At 38.3% G+C, this 26,936-nt stretch overlaps 1 protein-coding gene across 2 annotated transcripts in view; it reads right to left on the bottom strand.

The window, feature by feature from the left end:
- Positions 1-722: 722 nt before the first annotated feature.
- The window catches only part of TOPBP1 (DNA topoisomerase II binding protein 1), a 50,135-nt gene continuing 23,921 nt past the window's right edge, over positions 723-26,936 (bottom strand). For both annotated transcript variants that reach the window (XM_027872262.1, XM_027872263.1), the window contains exons 15-28: positions 22,585-22,758; positions 22,381-22,490; positions 18,564-18,687; positions 16,793-16,942; positions 16,549-16,651; positions 14,824-15,013; positions 12,744-12,964; positions 11,278-11,444; positions 11,019-11,130; positions 3,817-3,980; positions 2,607-2,744; positions 1,596-1,685; positions 1,250-1,411; positions 723-931 (exon numbers count right to left, since the gene is read on the bottom strand). In XM_027872262.1, the coding sequence (XP_027728063.1) occupies positions 788-931; positions 1,250-1,411; positions 1,596-1,685; positions 2,607-2,744; positions 3,817-3,980; positions 11,019-11,130; positions 11,278-11,444; positions 12,744-12,964; positions 14,824-15,013; positions 16,549-16,651; positions 16,793-16,942; positions 18,564-18,687; positions 22,381-22,490; positions 22,585-22,758 (2,049 nt within the window). In that variant the 3' untranslated portion in view covers positions 723-787. The remainder of the gene's footprint in view (positions 932-1,249; positions 1,412-1,595; positions 1,686-2,606; positions 2,745-3,816; positions 3,981-11,018; positions 11,131-11,277; positions 11,445-12,743; positions 12,965-14,823; positions 15,014-16,548; positions 16,652-16,792; positions 16,943-18,563; positions 18,688-22,380; positions 22,491-22,584; positions 22,759-26,936) is intronic.

Here is a 26,936-nt window from a genome sequence, read left to right as displayed (position 1 = left end):
TCAGTAGTTTGAAAAGAAAAGCATTAAAACTAGAACTTTCTAGGGGGTGGTGTGCTATAGTCTTATAACTTTATAAATTTCTACTAACTTGGTTGAAAATCTTACTAGGATGTGCTAAGTTAACTTACGTACCTTAGTGCCTTAGAGAAAATCTTCTCCTTAAACATCGATAACCACTGAATAAGTACTATAGATGTTAAATGAGTATGGGATTGAATTAAAACCTGAAGATTATAGCAGATATACATGACTTACTAATTTGTACAGTTCTCAGCTATGGCTTAGCTCAGTGCTGATACCTGAATTTCTGATAATTATAGTAAAATGAACTATTCTATTTTTACTACTGGTTGCTGCCTGCATTTCTACAAACCCTGACTTAAACCAGTGTTGTATACAGATATTTTGGTTTCTTCTCTAAAATGAGGCAAATATTTTTGGAAGCGTGTGTTAATTACAATTTAACATGTTACATCTTTATGCCTTTGCTATCAAAACAAAACAAATTCCATGTAGAAATAAATATTAGATGAGTCTTACTGACTCCAGGCCAGGCACCCTATCTACTGTGCCACTTAAAAAATTAAACTTAAGTAATAGATTCGTGATTGCATATAAAAATGTAGGCCCAATGACTTTGATTATACCTGTGGCTGATGAAACTCAGCCCAAGAATGACTAAAATTTTTATCCAGGCTTCTTTTAATCACCACACAAATTCATGAAATTAACATTGCAAATTTTAATTTTCAGAATATTTCACATTAACTAAAAGAGTAGACCCAAGTTAGTGTATTCTCGGTCGCTTGAATTTATTTATTTCTGTAGGAGTTTTTCTCTTCTGTGATAATCCTATCCCAGTTTCCTTATTATTTTGGAGAAATGAGACTGCTTCAGGTAGAGAATAATTCTCCAATGACGGAGGAGATTCCTGTAAAACAAAAAATATTGTTTTCCCCCCTAGCTCTCAAAATGCCACAGAGATTTTCAAGCATAAGAAAAGGGAAATATACAAAATTTTTTAAACTCCAGGGAAAAACAGGTTCTTAAATTTTTAACAATGGAACAGATACTCTGATCTTGGTGAGGGATATTATGATAGATGGAGATGTGTTAGACCCAAAGGTGAAGGCAATCATTCCGATGAGGTATGTATTATGGAAGAGGATATCACTAAGCACTAGAGCACAGATAATGCCTTTTTTGATTTAGTGCTTTCTGCTGCGGTTAATTAAACAGTCCCACCAACCTGCATCAGGTAATCTGCAATGTATTCTGGCTTCAAGCAGTTCACTTTCTGGGCAGCAGCTTCTGCTATGTTAACTCTGGTGTCGTCTGGTTTCAGCTTACTGAAGTCAGCAAAAAGGTGTGTGGCTTCTTTGAACAGAGGCACAGAATGACCAGGTAGCACCTAGTGGTAAAACAAGCAGGATCACAGTCATTGATTGGGTCAGTAGATCAACTCCATGTTCTCCCTTTACTGATCACCATCTCAGAAAGCAAGAGAAAAAGGTTAATCTCATTTAAAAAAAATTCAAGTAAAAAATCTCAGTGAAGTGATTTGATACAATTTAGTTCATCTTGGATCAACAAACCTTTGCTCCTCCAGACTGAAGAAGACGACGAAATCCTGCTTCTCTGGACTGATCGACATTTAAAATCACCTTCCACCCACTGAAAGCCCCCTACAACAAAAGAAAGGCAAGCTTTTAAATCAATTAGAAAGGAGAATCTTCTCTTCAACCCCAAAACCAGTGCTAGAAACTGACACTGATAATAAAATAAAAAATGTGGCTACTAATAAAAAAGTATCATGACCCTAGTGTCTAAAAATTTTTAAAGCAAGAGGTAATTTTCAAGGGTCTGAGGACCCTTCCCTCTTGTTCCATTTTGGAACTTTCCTAACTATTGCTTAAGAGCTATGTGGAACCACTTTCTGAAGGAAACAATATAGAGGAGAACAATTATTTGGAGAAAATATGAAAATAAATACATTTTAAGAGGTTTTTTAAAAAGTTGGTTAGTTGAGCACCAAGGAAAGTTAGGTGGAATAAAAAAAATCTAGCCACATGCCAAAAGGAACTGTTCAGACTGATGTAGATATCAATAGGAAGTGCTGTCTTTTTACATTAAGATCAATTATACTGATTTTATTAAATTCTCTTAAGACCAAGAACTATTAACTTTATTTAAATATATGAAAATATTCTGTACAAATTATAAAAGGTGACAGGGAGCACTAGGTGCCATGAATATAGAGGAAAATGTAATAATCCCCACCCTTCAGATGCTTCGATTGTACTAGGTTGATAGTATCTACATTATATATGCATATATACTTTACACACGTGTATAGGCACACACATTTAGGTGTGCATACATATGAATAAAATGGATGTCACTCAATGTTTAACAAAATAAAAGTACAATGTAAAATAACGTCAATCTGTGGTATTTTAAGTCATCCTGCAGTCAGCAGTGATCCCTCTCTCTCTGAGGTTACGAAGATGCCCAAACTTCGACAGAGAAGATCCCAGGTCTACTAAGTGTATGACTACGTGCTCACAGCTTATTTGTACTCAACACTTATACGCACAGACACACACCTCAACAATGCCCTCCTCTTGTTTCTTCTGAATCCTTTTCCTCCATCTCATCGCAGCAAGTGCTAGTCTCCTCTGCTGTACACTGATTCCAGTCAAGACATCAAGGATGGAGCTGCTCCCCCATTCATGTTCTTCTTCCTGGAGAATGTTAGCCTCAGTGAAGGCCCTTCCTGGCTTTTAGTAACATGGTAGCCGGAAGTGCCTGGTTCAGAATCGTCAAATAACCACCACCATGATAAACAGCACTTTTTGAGACTTAGGAACTCAGCACTCATGGCTACCTCTTACTAACTTCTCACAGGCCTAAAAGGGTTCTCCTCTTACCTACAAAAAGCAGGAGTGCCAGGAACCTTTCTTTTCGTTCGTTCATTTTTTTTTTTAATAGGCAACGGGGTTAAGTGACTTGCCCAAGGTCACAGGTAGTGTCAAGTGTCTGGTCTGAGGTCACATTTGAACTCGGGTCTTCCTGACTCCAGGGCCGGTGCTCTATCCACAGTGCCACCTAGCTGCCTCCTTACAGGAACCTTTCACAACCCTATGCTGAACATGAACTTAAAGGATAGACAAGGAAGCCCTCTATTTTTTATAAGGCAGCTAATGTGAATAATACTTTGCTATCTGAGATTTTTAATTCTTCTAATGAAAGAAGAAGTTTTATTAAGCTCAATGCCCTACCATAAATGATATCAGAGAATAACAGTGGGAGCTCAAGGCTAGCAAACAAAAAGTTCATTTTCTAAATATACAGTATGCAAATTAATAAATTATCTGTTGTTATCCTATTTTATTTTATTTTATTTTTTTAGGCAATTGGGGTTGAATGACTTGCTCAGGGTCACACAGCTAATAGGTGTCAAGTGTTTGGTCTGAGGCTGGATTTGAACTTGGGTCCTCCTGAGTTCAGGGCCAGTGCTGTATCCACTGTGCCACTTAGCTGCCCCCTGTTGTTATACTATTAAGCTCTGCTGAATGCTATGGAGAACAAAGATATATTCAAATTCAAGTAATTAAAATTTAAAAAGGCATCTGGTTATTTGGACTCTTCCTATTACTTTTTAAACTTCTGGTGCCACGGGATGGCTTGTGATTCAGTGACTTTAGTTAGATGAGCTGTTAAGTGTTTTCTTCAGCTCTCTTCCTTCACCATTCTGGATAATGTTAACATGCCTGAAAACCAATAATGACCTTAACAAAAACTATGACTACATACCTGGACAAAACGTCCAGCTGCTCTGCAAGCCTCAAGGTAGGAGCGATGAAGTATCCACTTTCCAGCAGCCATTGAAGCCAAATACTTCTCATTCCGAAGAGGATGTCCCACAATAATGTGCGTACAGCTTGAATCAAAGCACTGTTTCTCCAGCACAAGGCCACCTAAAGGAGAGAGTAATTAGTTATGCATTTAAAATGGATTCATTTCAAGGCAACTTTTCCTAGTATCACCCAATATAAAAAAAAAAATCTTATAAGCTTTTCACTATACAGACTAAACATAATGAAAATAGTGAAATAACCACCTGTGATGAAAGACAAATGTAGTCATTAATAGAAAAAGAACTTTTCAGTGTTAAAAACCAGAAAACAGTGGATGAGTGATGTTGTGACCTGCAAGTGAACTGGATTTAAGTGAGGCAGAGCTGCACAAAGTCATCAGCCTCACTTTCTTCCCCCAGAGTCATGGAAGTCCAGTGGTGATGGCCCAGAATGCAGTGGGTGGCCTTGGCCTTTCTAATTTAAGGTCTTTCCCAGGTCTCACTCTGTCTGAGGCAATGTCCATTTTGATACGGATGATGATTCGACATGTGCTATGTGCTATTACATTATATCATCTGATCCTCATTCACTCTGGGAGTTAGGTACTATCATTATCCCCATTTTACAGATGAGGAAATTGTGGCAGGGCTTAAGTGATTCGCCCCAAATCACAGTAAGCTTCTGAAGCTGTTCTTCCAGACATACCAGCTCAGATACCAATATCAATATGGTAGACTTTCTTTTGTTATATCTCACTCAATACAGCATACACCAAACACTACTTAAGTGGAATTACAGTGTTAGATCTTAAAAAGGCCTTAAAGATCATCTGGTTACAAATGAGTAAACTGAAGGTCAGAGACATGACTTGGCCATGCATCACAAAACTAAGGGCAGACCTAAGACTCAAACCTAGGTCTTCAAAATCCCAATCCAACATTCCCTCCACTACATAACAAAGTCTTTTTCTAGGAATATAATAAAATCTCTGGTCTTAAGAAGATGCTGTCCTTTTGGTAAAGTACTTATTCATTCACTAAGACTTATTTCATTTTGTTCAAATACAATTTTTCAAATTGGGGAAGGGTGGGGTAGGAAAGGTTGAGGAAGGACATAAGATGGAAAAAATACTTCCTGACAGTTGATACTTGGATTATTTGGGCCTACAAAATTCTATGAATTTGGTCAGGCGAGAAAAGAGAAATCTGTGTAGAGATCACAGATTTGGAAGGTTAGCAAACTACCAAGCACCTCGGTTTCTCTCTACTCCAAAGATACTTGGGGACCTTGTCAAATCTGTTGAGCATAACTTATAATGTTTTCAAATATGGGAAATCTTCAAATTGTATGGTTTTGAACAGTGGTATCAAGGTCAAATAGAAATGGATCCCTAGAAGCCCATATGGACTTAGAAAACCACAAGTTAACATTATCTTGTCTTTCGTTAAACATTTTCTAATTATATTTAATCTAGTTTGAGCTACACTGGAGAGTTTTGCTGCCTGACACCTCTGGGTTTTGAGTATTTCAAGTGTCTCGACAATTCAATGAATTAGGGAGAACTTTAGAGGAAACAAAAGCAGCAATCCTGATGTGTTCTCTACTGGAAATGCTTTAGGGTTGCTCTATTTGAAGGAAGCTCTAGGATTTATTTCCTGTGACATAACAGCATTCACCCTCTTGTACATCATTGTTTTGGAAGCAGGAAACATTAGTTTTTGTATATTATTCATTATTCTTCCTACTGCTTACAAATACAGTGTACATTTAACATAATATATGCTTTATATACACTGGAGCAACTAACTTGCAAAAAATTAGGTAATTTTGAAGCATAGTAGTCACAACCTAGTTATTTAGCATTACTGAGCACTATAATCCAACATATTTATGATTTCATTAATGTGATTATATCCTCCAAGGAAACAGTATAAACCATTTTTGTCTATCCATCCTGCAACTGTTGTTTACATCCTTTAATAAATCCATTACAGGAGGCCAGCCCAACAAGCTGGAGATATTCCTTGAATCCCAGCGGAGTCTGTGGCTGCCCCTCACTCTTGCTACAAAACTGACCCACCCTTTTTTCTGATGATACCCTTTAAACCACTTCTGATTCATTCCTTGTTTGTAATGTGTCTGAAGGCTCTATGAAGCTTTTCAGTTGCCCTTTGGGTGATCCTCAACTTCAGTTCTTCAGAGACTGTGGTGTTCCAGCACTATCTAGCATCACAGAACAAACTATTTTTAGAAATGGGCCTTTGTTTCAGGGAGAACCTTGAGGTCATTCAAATAGTTTTGCTGTTTCCCAAAGACAATCCGATCTACTCACCTCCTGTTCCGTTCTGGACCACTGACTGTCCACTCACACAGCGTGTGTCCAAGATGTATGTACTGACAGACCAGTTCTACAGATTATCTGTCCAAATGTGTAACAGTCATTCCTTAACCATGGTTTTTCCTATGTGATTACTCGCTCCTAACTCTTCTGAATGATCTAAGGTTTGATATAATTAGCTTGTCATTTACAAATGTGAGCATCTGGACCTATAGAGAATTCCTCAAATTGGACTATGTATTTGGACCTCTTCCGTGATGGTGATGAACATCTTTAGTGAGTACAAATCTCCCTGTTTTATGCCTTGTAATCAGAGGATAAATCTTCCAAGGAATCCTGTATGATTCTGACAGATTCCTGGGCGATTCTTTATTAAAGGAAAACCTTTCAGGTAGCATTTTCTTCTACCAAATGAAATCCTTTTTTACAATCAATACTCGGCACAGAGGGATCTTTTATTCTCTATTAGTCAATTCTGTGATGGTAAAGATACATTTTTTGGTAGAACATTGCTTGTTCTCTTCTGATCCTATCATCAAGGACATAGCATTTCTGTAGAGATAAGGAGGTAGATGGGTTGGTATGCATCCTCCTTTCAGTATTAACAAGGTCAGAGATTTTTTTCCAAGTTGCTGCTACAGCCCAATTTCACATCCCTTGAGAAATGACTCTTTAGAGCCTATGAAACTGTCTCGCCTCACACATGGCAGCCGTCTTCTTTACTTTTGGTGCAGCTCCTATATATTTTTTTCCTTTCAGAGTTATCTCCACTTCCAGTAGCACATCTGAGACAAAAGTCCCTCCAGGCATCAAACCATGATCCAAAACTGGTCATGTGCCTGGACACAAATGTGACTCCCGTACCAATTATGAAGCATAAGATCATAAATTAAGAGGCTATCTAGTCCAGTATCTCTCATTTTGCAAGCCCAGAAGGGTTAAATGACTTTTCCATGGTAGTGAGTGACTGAAGTGGGACTATCTTGTCCATAAAAATGCAACCAGGCTCATTTTTTGTAATGTTATTTAGCACTCACCAGATGTGGCACTTGCTAATTTTTTTCAGGATGTACACATATGAGGCTTCTATAGAAGTCTACATACATGCCTTTTGCTTACTCCTAATTTCTGAATCATATTTTCAAACATCTTTCCCCCCGCCCCACCATTTTCTCCTCTACCCACCTGAAATGATGATAATGAATATGAATATATAAGTTGATTTAACTGGAGCATCATAACAAGCTCTTTGTAGAATTATCTATTTCCTTATCTTCTAATTGGTATTGATGCAATTTGGCAGTTTTTTTTGGGGGGGGGCAAGGGCAAATACTTATCATGAACACTAAAATTTGAGATGATTAAATATCCCATGACATGTTTCTTGATGCCTTTGGATGCACAATAAAACCAATTCAGCCAATTCCTTTATTTGACCCTCCAAGGAGAACCTGTGAATCATTATTCCATTTACTGTAATTCCTTTTGTCTTTGGTTTCATTTATAGAGAGAATAATAACATATAATTCAGTTCTTCATGGAGTAAGTCTTCTGGATAAAGATCTCACAGAGTGCCAAAAGCTGGGTTAAAAAAGTTTGAAAAGATGGGTTCAAAATAGTGATTTTCAGTGCTCTGTGCCACCACTCTGCCACCATGACTACAGAAGCGGAAAGATCTGCACAGGATTGAGGGACATTCTGGGTTTTTTTTTCTTTCTTTTTTTTAAGTTTTGTGGGTTGCCATGGCCAAAGAATTCATTGCCAATTGGCCAGCATACTGGTGATGAGTCTTTTCTTCTTTAACAAGGTAGCTCCTTAGAAATCATACAATCCTGTTACCAGATCTGCACCTAAAGACTTTTCAACATGGTAGAACATGGTAGGGCTTGTATTCCACTGGCAAAGTCACCAAAAAAATCCAGGTTATCTACATGTCAAGAAAAGGCATAGTAACAGGTAGGTCCAATGAGGAATGAAGCACTGAGTGAGTTTTTCAGATTGATAAAGCCCTTTTAAATGCCCCAAACCAGCAAATTGTTTTAAGAACAACTCTGAATGACCAAGTCATTTGGACTATGATAAATACCCAAATTAACTACAAAGGTTCTATGAAGGAGATGCTATCTGCATCCAGACAAAGAACACACAGTCGTCCCCCCCCCTCTTCCCCCTCATGCTAGCCATCTCAGATCAGGTAAATTACAACAATTTTTGGTGACTTTGCCAGTGGAACACAAGCTCTACCATGTTCTACCATGTTGTAACTTAATTGTATATTTGAAAGAAATTAAAATAAGAAAAAAAAATGCCAAAACCTTTTGGCTTTAAGTGCTTTTGGAAGGAATCTTCCTAAAATGTACTACAGATTTCCCTAATTAATTACTTCAACATGGGATATGGAACATAATTTAACTTTTTTATGACTTGAAACTCAACTTGGCCCTCACCATTTCAAGACAATCCCTATTCCTGTCCCTTAATTGATTCTCTATGCCACTTTCCCCAGAGGTTGTTTCAAACTTTTTCTTTAAGTCTTGCGCACCATTCTGTCCCCCAGCTGAAAACCATCCTTCATTCTTTCTTCCTTTACTCCTGTCTCTAATGAAGAGATGATCCTTCTTGTCACAGCCAATCCTTCTATGTCTATCAATGATCCTCTATCTTTTCCTTCCCATTTTAACCAGCAGATTGCACACATTCATTCCCCTTTCCATTTTAATCTTCAGTCTCTTCCTCTTGACTGGTTCCTTTTCTACTGCCCACAGACATACCTGAGTCTTCTTTATCTCTTTAAGCCGTCACACTATCTTTATCATCCTTTTCCCAGCCAACTCCTAGAAAAAGCTATCTATGCCAGTTGCCTCCATTTCTCTTCTCATCCATTTGCAATCTGACTCCCAACCACATCACTCAATCGAGACTGCTCTCTCCAGTTACTGATATGAACTGCCTGATCTTCTAGCTTTTTTAAAATCGCATGCTCCATGAACTCCCAGTAGCACTAGACTGTCACTCCCTGTCTCCTGGGTATTCCGTCCTCTATGGTTCTTGTGACGCTGCTCTCTCTTGGTTGTCCCAAGAGCTCTGCAGCCTCCTTTGCTGGTTCTTTAATCAGCTGATGTCCTGTAACTGTGAGTGTACTCTTAATGTTTGGGCCTGGGCCTTTTTCTCTTCATTTTCCATATATTCTTACTTGTGTTTAATTACACCACCACTATGCAAATCCTTCCCAAATCGATACACCAAATCCTAGTTTCTCTCCTGAATTACATACTTCTAAATGTCTCCTGCTTATTTCAAAAAAGATGGCCGAGTAGCCATCTCAATCTCAGCAGTTCAAAATAACTCATAATCCTCCCTACCTAAGCTACTCCACCTGTGAATTTACATATTTCTGTTCAGGATAACACTATCCTTCCAATCACCCAGGGCAGTCTACCTACACTCTTGGTGTTATCCTCTGACCTCTCCCTATCCATCACCCCTCATATCCAATACTTTGCCAGATCTCGTTATTTCTGCCTTCACAACATTTTTTACTAACCATCTCCTTCCCCTTTCTCTTTACTCACATAGCCACCACCCCAGCTCAGGCCCTCATCACCTCTGGCCCATTTAATTCTAATTGGTCTCCCCTGCCTCTCTTCCTTCTTTTTCTAAAGTGCACATCTGACCATGTCACTCCTACTCAAAAGACTCCAATCTTTCCTTCAAATATGACCTCTTCTGGCTTTTAAATTCCTTCACAACTGCCTGCAACCTGCCTTTTTTACCTCACTTTACATTATTTCCCTTCCTACATTGTACAATCCAGCCAAACTAGCCTTCTTGCTGGTCCTTACGTGACCTTTAATCTCCCACCTGTGTGCTTTCACAGTGGCTGTTCCCCATCTCATAACTACAGTCCCACCACCTCACCTCCTCCTCCTGGAATCACTCCTTTCCTTCAAAATTCTGTTCAAGCACCATCTTCACCATGAAATCTTTCCTCATTGCCCACTAGACACTAGGGCCCTCCCATTTTTTTTTTTTTAACTTTATGTAAATACATTTGAATGTAACCTCCTGGAGGACAAGTGCCATTTTATCTTTGTCACTGTACCCTAGAGCCTAGCATGGTGCCTGGCATGTAGTGAGCACTTAATAAAAGCTTCCTGAATCACTCACTCCAGGTTGTCACTCTAGACACCATCACACTAATTTGCAGTTTGCCCTGTTGTGTGCTGGTAAGTTTTCAGCTCCTCCCTCAAAAATCAGTCAGTCAGCTTTTGCTGTTTCTCTCATAACACTACCTCCTCCCCCCACTCATTCTACTTTGCAGTTTCTAAACTGATGTGGCCTGGGAGACCTGATGACTAAGTTTGTTGGAGAATTATGTTAAAAACAGTCAAAGTCTAGAGCTTTACTACCAGGACTTTGAAGCTGTTATTTCAAGTTCTCTAGAGAGCTGAGGTTGCTAAGTGGTTATTATTGTAACACTAAATTAATTAAAAGGTTAGTCTACTTGCAGTGCAAGTCTACTTCAACCTCAGTTTTATGCGAGAGTTAAAAACAAGGAACATTCACCAAACACACGAGGTCCCCAAATCTTAAATGTAAATGGATTTACATGGATGGATTAAATTATTAGTACTTTAACATCATGACCCAATGGACTAGTAAACAGATTCTGGTCCTAGCTATGATGTTGACTATATGGCATACTGCAAGTTTATTATCACCTCCATCCCAGTTTTTCCAGCTAAACAAGGTTAGTAACATTTAACTACCTAACAAAGCTACTATGTAGGCTTTTACGGTTTAATGAAAAGTATTGTTACCTAATTCCTCAATTAGATGACAATAATCAATTCGCTCCTGAGGATTAAGAGATGATAGTTGAAATCGGTACTGTTTTTCTAATTCTTCATGTGTCTCCTCTGCCTGTACTGTCTGGAATGAAACAGAATTTCAGATTTAGAAAATAATCACATTTTAAGCATATGTACATTTAGCACATTTCTTTAAAAATGTCCGATAGCTTACTCAATATTAAAACAAACCACATTATTACACTGGCAACATATTTTTTAGCTTTACCTTTTCTTTGGGGTGAGGAGCAACAGGTGGGTTGGCTAGGGGGAAAGCAATGCTGGGGGCTTGTGGCGTAGGGATGAGATGGCTGTCTTTTATCGTACTTTCCAGCTCTTCACAAACGGGCTGTTTTGGTACCTCAGTTACACACACGTCTCTAGGATCACAGACAGCTGAGGGGAAATAAAATGCAGCAGTAGGATATTTGAATACAACTAGAAATACATTCTGAAAAATATATTCAATTTAACACTATGGGGACCTAAAAACACATGCAAAAGATGTTGCTGCTTTGTCTCAGGGATTAAAAAAAATCGTCCGTTTTAAAGAGACAAAGTTTTTTCTTTTCTATAAATCTCTTTCATTGTTGTAGAATAATTCCAGTCTGAAAAAAGGGAAAGGAATTTGTACTGAGAACATTAGTATTAGAGAAAAACACCACATATGACATAAAAAAGCATTACAGGAAGAAAATATAAAGCAAAGCTCTTCAGTGAAGGAAACAAACTGAAATCAAGATGATAAAAAAGTAGAGATGACATGAAGAATGTAAAGAGGGTGTTGAGAGACGAATCAATTTGTTTTTATCAATGTAGGAAGGAAGAGAATGATGAAGGACTAGACATCCATCGAGGGAGGATAACTGTGCTCGGGATGTTTTGGGGCTTTAGTAATGACTCAAAACTGAATCTGCATTTGGATATGGTAGCTTCAGGGGGCAACAGCACTTTAATTTTGTCTCTACTGTAAGGACTGTTCTCCAGTTCGAGTTTGTCCAAGATTTAGATAAGGTTTTCTGCTTAAGACTCCAGAAATTTATGAATATGTATTTCTTACATGTTATTTGTCAAAAATAAAACCCCTTATTGAAGCAGCTTAACTGGAGCAACACTAAATAATGGCTATCTCCAAATGTGATATTTTAGAGCAATTTCAAAAGATAAAAAACCATATTATAATTAGGGATCTTTATAGCTAATTTAAAATTTTTATGTTGTAACAGACATAAAAAGAAACTTAAGTAAAAATAAGAAAATTAGACAAGGGCATGTAAAATTGAGAGGAAAGGCAAGGACAAAGATCAAATCAACATAATGAACTAATAATTTCATAATTCTTATGAAATCTCAAATTTATGAGTTATTTCTAAGTTTAAAGCTGCAGAATAAACATAAAATGCTTTTCATTTCCTTTTAAATTCCATATTACTACCACAAACTGATTTTTTTTTTTGTTTTCTCTAGTCTTTCTTTAAAAAATTAATTAATTTATTTTTAGTTTTCAACATCCACTTCCATAAGATTTGGAGTTTTAAATTTTCTCCCCCCTCCCCAAGACAGCGTGCGACCTGATATAGGCTCTACTTATACATTCATATTAAGCATATTTTCCCATTAGTCATGACTATCTGATATTTTTAATAATCAGAAACCACCCTTATTAAACTAATTAATATATTTCTCTTTCACTACCATGTTCAGCAATTGCAGAATCATGCAAAGATTCCTGGAAGGGTGAGTCTTCCAAATTCTTTATGTTAGTTTGAAGCTCAGAATACTGTGTAGGACAGATGGGCCACTGCAAGTTGCTGGCTAGCCTCGCTCTCTCCTCCCGTGCTGTAGGGTCATCCCAAATGATCTGTTCACTCTGGGAGGGCTCTGTGTTGACATCAGCAAGGGCTTGACGAGATTGCCTAAGGAACACACGGAGAAGGTGATGTTCAAACTACCTTTATGATAGCAAAACCCATCTTGTCAAAATTCCTAACTCCCATGAAGATTAGCTCCTGCTAGAATTTTATTTCCTGAACTTGTTCTATTCAAATAACAGTATTAAACAAAATTTGTTACAGTGTCTTAGGAAGAGCTAGTACATGTCCTATAAGTAAATTTTTTTTAAAAAAAGCATTTTACTGAGGTGTTTAGACTTTACATGACTGACAAGTTTCTTTTTCTTTGGGGGGGGGGGAAAGAAAGAGAAGGAACACCTCTTTCCTTCCCCCCCCCCAGAATGAACCTTCTCTTGTGACCAAAAAAAAACCCCAAAACCCTCCAAACAATGAAGAAAAAAACCTGTCAGTTATATTGAAATCTGAGCATGTATATAATATTGTCTGTCCTAGAAGTGCCCATAGGTAATTTTTTTAGTAAACTGCAGTAGTTACTCTACCAATAATGGTATGTATTCAGATTATTAGCATAAATTATCTGAATAACAATTTAAGCACTTATTTATTGCTTTTTGGTGAGGCAATCAGGGTTAAATGACTTGCCCAGGGTCACACAGCTAGTAAGTGTCATGAGTGTCTGAGACCAGATTTGAACTCAGATCCTCCTGACTCCAGGGCCGGTGCTCTATCCACTGTGTCACCTAGCTGTCCCCCAAGCACTGGACCTATGTATCAAGTACTGTGCTAGGTACCAGGGATGCAGACAAAAAAAGAAACCATTTTCTTCCTCAAGGAGTTTACATTCTAGCAAATGAAATAAACACATACATGGATAAGTAAATACAAAATACATTTACTTTTAGGCAGAGGGAAGGGGAGGGAAGAGAATAGAAGAGGCTACACTGATAACAACTAGGGAATGAGAAAAGGTCTCTTTCAGGAAGTGGTACTTGAGCTGACCCTTGGTAGCCAGAGGAGAGCAATTCAGGCATGGGGAAAACAGGTACGGGAGAGATGGGAGTAAACTGACAACCAGGCCAGTTTGGGTGGTACACAGAATAGGTGAGGGAGAGTAACACTTATCTTAATGCTGTCTGGAGGGTCACATAATGTGAATACTTTATAAATCAAATTGTTACAGGGAATAGCTAAAGATCCTTGAGGATCCAAGATAGAGTATAAGCTGGTTTTATTCCTATCTATACCAAAGGTGTATTTTCTCTTTAATTGCTGCACAGTAAGTATAATTTTCTCTAACTGTAGCTATGGGTCCTATATTAAGAAAACTACCATCCATTTACTATGAGTCCTAAAAGTTTTAGTTTACCTCACAGGCATAGGAATGCTGAGAAGCTATTCATTCTGACTCACCCCAGCAGAATAATTATTGAATGTATTAGAATTAATTTTTAAACAGGAAAGGGACTTGTTCTATTTAGTTTAGCCATCATTATTTAGTCACTAATATGCCAATCATGACAAGATATTGATAATGCTGACTAAAGTAAATTAAAAAAAATTTTTCTAAATACTATAATGTTGAACACTAGTAACAATAGTAAATATATAGTGTTTTAAGTTCTTTGCGTTTAAAGGTCTTGAAGTTCTATGATGCTTGCCGCTCTTAACATGCATTATCATCTTAGGTACTATTTTTTACAGATGAAATGAGGTGAGATGACTTGCCCAGTGTCACACAGATAAGTGTCTGAGGCAGTATTCTAACTCAGGTCTTTGTAACTCCAACTACAACTCTCTATCTACTACACCATGCTGCCTTCTGAAAGGCGCTAACACATAAAACAGACGGAAAAAACAAAACAAACAGTGCCTGTGTCTCCTCCCTCCCTCCCCCCCTGGACTTCCCCTCATGAGCCAGACACCGTAATGCTTCCAGGACTCTGCTGCGGCCACTGCGTGCAGACCGGGTGCTGTTGGGCGTCGGAGAAGAGCTGTCGCAACCATTTCTGGAAAGGGGATTCCTCTGTCCTTGTTTCACTACTGATGTGGCAGACATTATTTCCTGCAGCTGCTTTTGGAAGCTCTTCCTCATTTCCAGGGTCTGTGTTAGAGCTTGGAATAACAAGAGAATCGCCACCTAAGGTTCATGCTTTATTTCCTTTTTTCTTTTTCTCAGATGGGGTTTGGAATACATTTCCATTCAGGCTCTGGCTAAGCACAGACTCATTTATTCAGCATTTCATCAGCATCCACCTCACAGTATCACAGAATCAAGCCTGGATGAAACCAGGAAGATCATCCTTCCAGCCCCTTCATTTAGAGACAGAGGTCTGTTCAATGACTGGCTCCACATCACGCCAGACTCCAGACCACTACAGTATGGCATTAGGTGCCGGGACACAAAAGAAGCAGAAACTCTTGCCTTTCAGGGTCTTTACATCCATTGAAAGCACATATAACACATGTGTAATAATCACAACACATAGTAAAGTATAAGGATAGCTCTCCTTCCTTTGAAATGATCATTCCATTTCTCCCTTCTCTGTTAAATAGGGACATTTCATCCCCCTAGTTCAGTGAGGACAAGAATAATGCTACCTCTAGCACCCAGCATGGCAGCTGCTCTTATTACGAATTGTGGGATGGTGTGATGAGAGGATGGATACATAAATGATAGGTCAGTCCAAAGTAAAGACTGAGGTAACCCAATAATAAGTAGATGTTAGCCTATTAAAGCCAGGTCATCAGCAGTAAGGATCATTATGGATTTAGAGCTGGCAAGGGACTCAAGGTCAACTCATCAAACCCCCTCATTTTTTAACTGGGGAATCTGAGGCTCCAAGAGGTGATGTAATCTGGCCAAACAAGTGGCATAGCCAGGACTTGAACCCAAGGATTCTGACTCTAAATCCAGAATTTTTCCATTTCTTTTTTCCCCACTGAATGGACATTTTATTTAATTTTTGTACATCCCTCAGCACTTAAAAAAATTTTTTTTTCAATTTGGGCATGCCCATAGGTAGTCTAATCCAATCTGTAAGCCTAGTACAGTACCATGAGGAATGACACACCTAAAAATGTTTCTTTTTCAAAATAACTCAAATTTCTAAAAAGAACTTTAAGTTTTGTCTTAAAGTCCTTTCCTCAAAACAACTCTGTGAGGTAGGTAGTACACAAAGACTATTAAGCCTCATTCTGCAGAAGAAGAAACAGGCACTGAAAGGTTAAGTGACCTGACTGTGGAAATAAGGTTAGTTCCTTAAAGTGGCATTTGAACCTTAGTAGCCTGACTCCAGTACAGCACTGAATCCAATACTCAAATTGTGTCCTTGGCACACATCAGGCCAAAGGTCTGCAGATATATTTGGCAATATGGAGAGAAGATGGCCATTAGGTAATTCATGGAAAGAAGGCACTTTGTATTAAACATTCATATCATCCTTTACATTGCTCTAACACTTCAAGGATTTCTGCTTTTCTCTCCGAGTATTCCCTTTAACAACATAGATCATGGACAGTCTTCTAAAAGTTACTGGGGTCAAAAAATTCATTATCTGGCAGACACCCAAAAACAAAATAAAAAAGGTATCTTTGTAACCTGCTTAACTTCAGGCTATGACTATAGTTGGGCAACACAAAGATTTTACCTCCTTTGGCAATGTTTGGTATTTCTCCATTTGTACTTGCCACTTCCTTCTGGTCAATGTCCATATCCTCATCATTTCCTTCCAAAGATAAATGAAGAAGAGGCTATTGGGGGAAAAAAATGCAATTTCTCAAAAGAGACCATTATTTTATATATAGGTATATAGGTGTGTATGTATGTATGTATTTTGTATAATGCATTACACATTCATCTCAGGTGTTAAATGTCAAGTCCACATTAAATACCTCATCATCATCTTTTGCCATTTTACTAGTTGATGGCAACCGACTGGCACAAAACTTGCTGTCTGGTACCGCACTTATATCCAGGCTCATTTTGGGATTGTAAGTATGTGGATAAAGAGATTCAGGAAGATGCCTGTATTCTTGAGCACTCTGCAATAGAAATACAATCCTAACAATGCTGAAAAACTATATCAGACCCACAATGTTACAGAACATACGAATAATCTAAATACTTCATGTCTAAGATTAGAACAAAAAACTTCTACAAGCCTATGGTCCTGAAAGCTTACATGAACATGTCTCCACAATGAAAGCAAATTTAACTGTTCTTCCTTTTTAAAAGGAAAAGGATACACTTACGTACTAAATCTAATTCCGCTGCTATGGTACTATCACTGGCACGGGAGTGCTTCTCTACATCAAACTAACATACTGAACCAATTCTCAACAAACGCAGGGAATAAACTTTTAAACTTTTTCATCTGTGCATCTTTTAACTTGTGAGAAGAGCCTTAGGTAAAAGGGAATCTACCACTGAAGAACTAAAGATTTAAGAAATAAGATTGAAGCTTATGACTCCATTAAATGAAAGCACTGATTAATAACCACAATTAACATGCTGATTAAGCATCCACTGTGTGCCAAGCACTGTGCTACAGTGCCAGATGAGCTTCAAAGCTTAGATGAGAACACGGTTCCGGCTTTCCCAGAGTTTACAGTCCACCATAAATACTATGCTATATACTGCTATAATGTATTGTGATATAAAAGTACCAGGGGTGGCTTATACCAAGGAGGAAGATTCAGAAAGGCATTTCCAGCATCTGAGTTAGCTTTCAGGAGTTAAGAAATGATTTAATAGTAAGAGAGGGAGAAGTTGTTTACTCCAAACATGGCCAACAGCATGTCTGGCTGAACTATCGAATGAAACGCAGAGAATATGAGATCAGGCAAGAAAACTATGGCAGCGTCAGACTGCTGGGACATTAAACGTAGGCAAAAGAGCATGTATTTAATCTCAGAGACACTCAGAGTTGGAGAACTCAAATTCCAATGAATCGTCCCCTCTACAGTACTGCCCTCTTTTTCCCCCTCAATAGTTTCTTGACAGCAAGAACTGTTTTTTGCCTTTCTTTGGTTCTCCAGCGCAGTATCTGGCACATAGTAGGCACTTAATAAATTGCCATAACTTGATGAATGACAGGGAGGACTCTTTATTTCCTTAGGCAGCCCAACTGACTTCTGGAGAGCCCTAATTGTTAGAAAGCTTTTTTCTACATCAAAAGCTTAAATTTGCCTCTTTGAAACATCTATCCTTTGCCTGGAAGAAAATGGGGAACTCTTGATTTTCACGCACAGAAGATGAAATTATCAGTGAAAATAAAAGGATGGACTAAAGAGTCAGGAAAACTTGTGAAGAGTTTATTACCACACCTCAGGTGGGTGGTCAAGTGTGTAGTGAAGTGGTGGCAATAAGAATAAAAAAGGTGTGAGATGTTGTAGGGGGAAGACGTGCTTGTTTAGGAAAGGGAAGGGTCAAAGAGAATACCAAAGTTACAGACGAGGGACATTGGACAGTCAGCGGTAGCGGGATTAGGGGGAAAGAAAAGCTTTCTGGGGGACCAGAGTTTTATAATGTCAAAGAATTACTCATGATAATCACAAAAGCTTATCATCAAACACATTTATATTTAATTGAAGTTTGCTGCTACTTTGGAACAAGTTCTGTTTATATTTTCGCTTAATAGAAAGGAAGAAAAATGTTACCTACTTCTAAAAGCCAGTGCTCTGAAACAATGTGAATCCCTCTTTCTTTAACAGCCTTATATTCTCGATTAGTGTCATTTGGTCGCCCTTGATAGATGAAATGAGTCACCGTGTCATCAAAACTCCATCTATGATACAGGCAAATGAAATATAACTAAAAGAAGATACACAAACCAGTTACACCATTGCTGCTTGGAATAGGAGAATGCTTTTACATTCCAGAAACAAAGAAAACTTAAGAACTATATGAGTAAAAGTCTCCTAACAACTTAAGTGAACTCACTGCTACTCCCTTTTAACTTCTGACCTGAGGAAAAATCTTGGAAAAGTATGGCAGGTCTACTTACAAAAGTTCAAATATATCAAAGAAAAAAGAGGGGAACATTTAAAATTATTCAAAACAAGAAAATTTTTTCCCTCATGGATGCCTAATAATAATAATTTCCTTCATTTCCTTTAGGTTTACTTAACAAGGGACCATCCATTAAGTAGCCATTTTTTCCTTAAAACTTACAGGATTCTCCTACAACTTCCATTATAAGTTATCTGCATATTGCATATTAAGATGAAAATGCAAATTTAAATTGGTCATATGAGTCACCAAAACAAAAGAACAGAGTTTGTGTTCTGTAATCGTCTGGAAAATTTACCTCAATTCCTTACCCTCCCATTGCAATACCATGTCAAAATGTCCCACGTGCCTGGAATGCAGTCCTTCCTTACCTCTACTTCCTAGAGGGAGCCCTCTCTTCCTTTTGGAAACAGTTCACTCGTCATCTTCTTTATGAAACCCTTTCCTGTTTCCCCAGCTACTAATGTTCTCACTTCCAAATTCCCTTGAATTTAACTACTTTGTATATATTTGTATTTATTAACTTTATATTTATGCTATATATGTTTTAATGTATAACTCTTGTCTCCTCCACTAGAACCTAAGCCTTTTGCAAGTAGCAATTCTTTCATTCTTGGTATTTGTAAGCCCAGTAGCACATTTTAGATACTTAATGAACACTTGCAGATTTGACTGACTGGTTCAAACATTTCCTTGCCTGAAGGCAAGGGTCTGGAGCAGATCATCTCTTTAAGCCTCTTCAAATCTATGCTTCTAAAACATTAAATACTACAGAATGTTGGACAGGCAGGGATAGATACACAAACTATTCTGACTCTTGTAAGTGAGCAAACTGCCTATTTTGGGAACTCATAACCAACTTCCACTAAAGGCCTTTTGTCCACATTTCTGTTTAGATATTTCTAAGGCTAAGAAAAAACATGATATTAAGTATGACAAAAGCTACTTCAGGAAAATGGGACCAAGATGGTAGAGCAGAAGGAAATTAAACAAGACTATAACTAAACAACTCATCCATTTAATAATCAGGAAACAAGATCTAGATCCCTTTAGGAATGAAAGTGAAAGGCTTCAGACTCAACATACAAGTGAAAGAAAAGCTATTCCTCACTGGTCTCAGCAGGAAGAAATTCTTAAATTGAAACCAACAGACTTCCCGGCTAAAATTAAAACAAACAAAACCCTCAAAACCCAGGCACTAAGAAAAAAATCCATGTTGGTGTAGGGGGAAAACCCCCCCCAAAACCAAACTACTGTTTCTGCTGATAATTAAAAAAGAAAGATTATGAAAGAAAAGGACCTCACTTCTTTTCTCCTCCAGGAAAAGACCTCCACTAGGCCTTTCCCATCAGAGAGGAGGGCACCCTTGGCTTTCATGGAAGATTAAAGAAAAGGCTTCTCTTTCATCTTTCTCCTCATACAAAGGAAAGGATTTCAACTAAAGCTAATGACAGTTCAGAAGTATGTATGGGGAAGGAAAAGGCCTAAAAGACCATAAGGAAAGGAAAAGTTCTCAACTTCATTCGTTCCCCAGAGTAGAGGACACCTAGAATTGAAATCCTAAGGCATAATAAGCACAAAAATGAGTAAAGAAAAAAAGGATTTTCATAAAGCCAGACGAAGGATTAAATTTGTGTATGACTATAAAAGAATGTGGTCATAAGGGAAAATAACTTATGTTGACCCACAGTGCTGCAAAACAGAAAAAGGAGGCAAAAGAGTTGTTAATTAACTGCAAGACTTTGTATAGAACTCTGGACATTCTCAAAAACAGAATGTCTTCAGGATAAGAAAAGGGCTTAAGTTGTTATTATGTTAACTGGGGAAAAATGTTTGGTAAAGAGAAGAAGCTGTAGTTGTTTGAGCAAGGGTATGAAAATTGGGGCAATTTAGGGGAAATTTAGTAGTCTCTTGCAGGCTGCCTATGCATGTACATTCAGAGTGATTCTTACTACAAAATTCCTTAATAAAACTTTTATCTTTTCTCCTCACTTTATCATTCCCATTAAATCTCCCCTTTCCCAAATTTTCCTATTTCTGTTGAAGGCACCAACAATTCAGTTTTTTAACCCATCACAGAGATGACCAAAACATAAACCTGGAAGAGGACAGTAACTCAAAAATACCTATAATCAAAACCTCAAAGAAAAAAAAAACAGTGTACTCACAAGAACAATTTAAATTGTTGGAGAATTGATGAAAGAATTTGATAAAAAATATAAAAGAAACGAAAGCTATGGAGGAAAGAACTGTAAAAGATCAGCAGCCTAACAGAAGAGTTAGTATAAAACCTTGTCCTAATGATAAATTCCCTAAAAATCAGAATAGTCCAAATGGAAATTAATGACTTCAGGAGACAACAGGAATTGTTAAACCAAGTCAAAAGAATGAGGAAACAGAAGGAAACTTAAGATTTCTCATATCAAAAACAACTGACCTGGAAAGCTCAAGGAGAACTTAAGAATCATAGGAGTACCCAAATCCTATGACAAAATTGCTCAGAAATATTAAAACAAGGGGGAAATGTAAAAAGCGAAAAAATCCAATAAATCTCCTGAAAGAAACCTCGAAATGAAAACTCCCTAAAATGAAAATTCCCAGGAACATCACTACCAAAATTTTAAATTTCCTATGAGATGCTAGGGAAGTAGGAATAAGAACTGGCAGCTGACCGCATAGTGGGGTGAGAAAGAATGAGAAGTCCTGGATAACAGTCATCTTGCTAATCCAGCAGAGTAGAAGAGTGGTGGTGCCTTCAAGAGAAACAGGAAAATTTGGGAAAGGGGAGACTTAATGGGGAAACAGAATCAGTAAAGTTTTGGATATCTTAAGTTTAAGATGTTTCTTGAACATCCAGCTTGACATGTCCAAAAGGCAACTGGCAATCTCAGATTGAAATTCAGGGGAAAGACCCGGAGTCATATATAAAGAAATGACCATTAAACCCATGGGAGTTGATAAGTTATTGAGAAAGAGAGCAGAGGGAGATGAGAAGAGTGTCTAGAACAGGAAAAGTGGAACACCTACAGTTAGGGAACAAGCTGTGGATGATGAATCTGCTAAAGAGACTGAAGGTGAACTCCAAGAGAGCAACATCACAAGATATCCAGCAAAAGACAGTGGACAATAACATAAAATGAAGCAGATACAGCAAGAAGGGTTACAACTGAGAAAAGGCCATCAGATCTGGCAATTAAGAGATCATGGGTCACTTTGATGAAGTCAGAAGCTGATTGCAAAGGGGTAAGGAGTAAGGAGAGCAACCACAGCATGACAGCCTGAGGGAGGTAACAGGGTCCAGTGAAGGTCTTCCAAGGGTGGAGGAGACTTGGGCATATTTGAAGATAGCAGGAAAGGAAGAAGTTGATAGGGAGAGGTTAAGGATTTGAGAATGAGGAAGGATGATTGAGGATGTAATCTGTGAAAGAAGACAGGAGGGCATAGGATGTATTATTAAATAAACACAAACCTGTAATCTGCCCCGAGGGATGCTGCGATAGTATTTAGTTCACTCTGTTTCTTACTGAGTTTTTTACTAACACATATAACTACATTGTGAAGTGGTTTGGGGTCTTCCTCCTGTATGTAGAAAAAAAAATAGATCAACCATAAAGAATGTTTCAAATCACATTATTATAAAACATCCCTTCCACTGTTAAGTAACCAATTCTACCTTTTCTGCTTGGGCATCTTTCAGCACAGGGCTGGCAGTAAGAGCTACTGTGTGGCGAGTGCTATTTGCCAGAGCAAGTTTCAAGTTCTTGCCAATGACTTCAGAAAAGGGGGTACTGATTCTTCTGCATCGCTGACTGGGACCTAATGGAGTTTCCAAGGCTGCCAGTGCATCCTATTGATAAAGGAAACAGACTAATTTAGCTACATCTTCACCTGGTGATTTTACACCCCAAATTTTTTACTTAACCTGAAATAAATACAAATTCCACATATGACAAAAGGGAAAAAATTATGATTTTATGGAAGTCTTGTTTGAAGTACTATAGCAGACTGTTTAAAAATCAAGTCTGCTTTAAAAAAAAAAATTTTAACCCCCCCCCCCCCAAAAAAAAAGCCTGCAAAAATTTTACCAGGCTCTGCCATATTTATTCACCAGGGCCCCAAAATGAAGTAACTGAAATAGTAAATATATAATTATCCCTTGCTTACTGCATGAATTAATATAAATCCCATTAGCCAAAAGAACTATAAGAAAAGCTCTCTACAGCAACTGTGCAGTTCACAATAACCTTTGCAGTAGAGCAGTATTATCCCCATTTTAGATGAAACAGGCTCAGAGAAGTCAAATGACTTTTACAAGACCCCAAAGCTAGTAAATATTTTAGCATTTTCAAATCCTGGTCTCAGGTGCTCTAATGCATCAAGTTGTCCACTTTTAAATATATTAGGAAAGGATACATAGAAAAAATGGAAGGATAAATACAATAAGAATAATCACAACTCATGTTAGAGTGTGCTTTAAGGTTTACAAAAGAATTGGTTGAGTTATCAGTATCCCCATTTTACAGATGAGGAAACCGGGGCCAGAGACGTTAAGTCCCTTGTCTGTGGTCTCAAAGTTAGTAAGAAGTAGAGCTGGGATTCAAACCCAGGTCCCCTGAATCTAAGTTCAGCATTCTTTTCACTGTTATTTAACATAAGGGCAGTTAAAGTGAGCTAAAATGAGCCGAGGTTTGTGAAAAATGCTAGACATTACAACGGTTTTACTTTTAAAAAAATGATGAACAAGGTAGGTAAACTGGGAAAGATGGCATAGTTTTAAACAATAACAGAAAGGAGGCAGAATGACTCCTATTTTGTCCCCGTTTTCTTCATTGTGCAGAGAACTGATGAGAAACTGAGGCAAAGAGGTGGCAAGAAAATACGAGACCTCCCTCAAATGTCAGGTCAGTCACATGCAAAAGCCCCTCTAGGAGCCAATGCCCAGCACAGAAGAGGTTCTATTGGTGCTAAATGACTGACTGACAGATTTGTAGATATGACCACAGAACTCCTGCTGGTTATCTCTAAGAAGTTTTGGAGAAAAAGAGAATAATTCCAAGGCCCAAAAGGGAAGAAAAGGGCACTGTTAAAATCCAGATAAATACACTTATGTCATTCAAAATGTAGATCAAACAGAGAAGAGGTCATCACAAAAAGCAAGCACAAGCTCACTTGGAACAGGTCATCCAAAATGAATTTCCTTTTTATTTAGTGTCCCTGGACTACAGATTGGGAGAAATCACAGACACAGGATCTCTTAATTTCAACAAGGCACCTGACAATTTCTTACAGTGTTCTTTAAGCTGGTTGGGAATATATGCCATCTCCAACTAGGAAATATTCCACAGGTGCTTATATAGATTTGATTACTTATTTTGACAGGAAAAAGCACTCCAAATTCCAATGTTAGAAATAGTAGGTAGGTTCCTAAATCAATCCTCCCAAAGTCTGTTTAACGTATTACTATTTCTGAAGTATACTAGTGGTAGAGAACCTAACCACCATGTGCAATAATGATTTTTTAGGTAAACACATTTAGAATTAAAATTTGTACTTCCAGTAACAAGGGCTGGATCTCTCTCCCTTCTTGGTTTTAGGCACTGGGGTTGACTAAGTAGTTAGGTGAATTTCTAACTGTCTGAACACACATGCCAGGACAAGGCATCTGTGTGCCCCAGGTTGTTAGGTTTGAAAATTGGGGCACTATATATTATAATTCATTGGAAGCTTTAGGCCACCATTCCAGCACATCTGAGTTGACTTCTAAAATAAATACTGATAGCTTATGGAGAATGGAGTTTTCTGACATTAAAAATTAATTTTTAGGGCAGCTAGGTGGCACAGTGGATAGAGCACCAGCCCTGGAGTCAGGAGGACCTGAATTCAAATCTGGCCTCAGACCAATCACTTGACACTTACTAGCTGTGTGACCCTGGGCAAGTCACTTAACCCCCATTGCCTAACCCCCCCCCAAAATAAAAAGAATGATAATCAAAATCAATCAACACGAAGGGCTTTGCCCTCAGTTGTTTTTCCAATATTTTTCTCAACAACTTGAAGACATAAACATGTCAAATGTGTATATGATACAATATCAAGCACAAAATTTTTGTATTTAGTACTATGGATGACTGACTCAAAAATCAAAATTACCTGAACAAAAATTATCTAAACAATAGAATCAATCAGCTGAAAACGGTGAGATGAACTCTAAAAGACTAAGTGCCAACACTGAAAATTGACTGCGTAAGTATTGGATGGGTAAGAAAACCTGGCTTAATATCATAGGGAAAAGTTCATGCAGAAAAGGTTTAGGGAGTTTGAATTACTAGTGTCATACAGTTGTAAAAAAATAAACAAAATTAATGCATTACTAAATTAATGCAAAACCCAGATTAAGAAAGTTCAATAGTTACACTGGATTCAGGATTGTTAAGACCACATTTGGAGTATCGTGGCTCTTGCCTAACAAACACTGGCTTGTTATAAAGATCTTTTAGCTCAATATAAAGAACTTTTTTTTGGCTGTCCAAAAATGGAATGGGGTACTTTGTGAAGCAGTAAGTACCCTATTATTGGAAGCATTCTCCCAGAGGTACTACATGGCTACAAATCATGAAACACCTTGACCTCAGAAAAATAAGACCTGCAGGTAACCTAGAGGGAAATGGAAAAACACACGGTATTTAGAAGGCCACAGCATGTTTTCAAAAATGACTTGTGATAGAAGAGTTGTAAAGACATTAATTATCAATGAAATTTATGACAAGAAAAGAGCAGGCTAATCATGTAAGAACAAGAGACGATAGATAGGAAGCCCCAGGAGTGTTACCCCTGAGATAAGTAGAGCTAAGATTTTTTTTTTAAATCAAAGAAAGACCTCTAGATGGCAGAGTAAAGGCAGAGATTCACCTGAGCTCTCCCCCAAACCCCTCCAAATACCTTTTAAAAATGACTCTAAACAAATTCTAGAGCAGCAGAACCCACAAAAAGACAGATTGAAACCAATTTCCAGGCAAAGACAACTTGGAAGGTCAGCAGGAAAGGTCTGTTGCACCTGGGTGAGACAGCAGTGCAGTTCAGCACAGCCTCCACCCCAGCAAAACCAGAGAAGACCTCGGGGTGACTGAATCACTGACGGCAGTGGCAGTGTCCAGACCTCTCAGTCCACAGATGCCAAAGACAGTTTAAAAGGTCAGCAGGAAGAGTCTGTGTCACCTAGGTGAGAGTAGAGTGCAGTCCAGCATAGGCCGTGCCAGCACAGCCCTGGCCACAGCAAACCAGGAACAGGCCTCCGGGTAACTGTATTAGCAGTGGCAGTGGCTCTCAGCCCACAGACAATAAGGGGATCGAATAGCTGGTCAGAAGGAGAATACAGAGGTCTTTCTGCTAGCACTGGGGCAGGACTCTGTTGCTTTGCCCATACTTGGATCCAGGTTGCAGTCCTGCGTGGCAGTCACAGGGTGAGAAGGAGCACAGCAGAGCTCGTGGCCACAGTGGAGGGGGGACCCCTCATAGTTCCAGGGCAGAAAAGAGTGCTTGGGGTCACTCATACACCAGAGCACAGGCCAGGAAAGCAGCAAACACACCTCTCCTTAGATCATATCACCTTGGAAGAACTGAAAATTTACAGGTCCCTAGAAGTATCTCTGAAAACAGTTGCACAAAACCCTTGAAGCTTGGGACAGTTCGCCCTCTACCGTGGAAGCAGAGCCCTACTTTGACAAAGTTAAAAATCAAGTAACAGGCTGGGAAAATGAGCAAACAATGAAAAAAACTGACTATAGGAAGTTATTATGATGACAAGGAAGATCAAAACACATACTCAGAAGACAACAAAGTCAAGGCTCCTACATCCAAAGCCTCTAAGAAAAATATGAATTGGTCTCAGGCCGTGGAAGAGCTCCAAAGGGATTTTGAAAATCAAGTAAGAGAAGTAGAGGAAAAATTGGGAAGATACATGAGAATTTATCATGAGAAACAAGTCAATAGCTCAGGTAAAAGAGACACAAAAAACACTGAAAAAAA

Source organism: Vombatus ursinus, unplaced genomic scaffold (assembly GCF_900497805.2).
Source record: "Vombatus ursinus unplaced genomic scaffold, bare-nosed wombat genome assembly UNPS02014799.1, whole genome shotgun sequence".
NCBI classification, from domain to species: Eukaryota; Metazoa; Chordata; class Mammalia; order Diprotodontia; family Vombatidae; genus Vombatus; species Vombatus ursinus.
The sequence above is the reverse complement of the archived record's forward strand: the minus strand, read 5'-3'. Positions and strand labels throughout refer to the sequence as shown.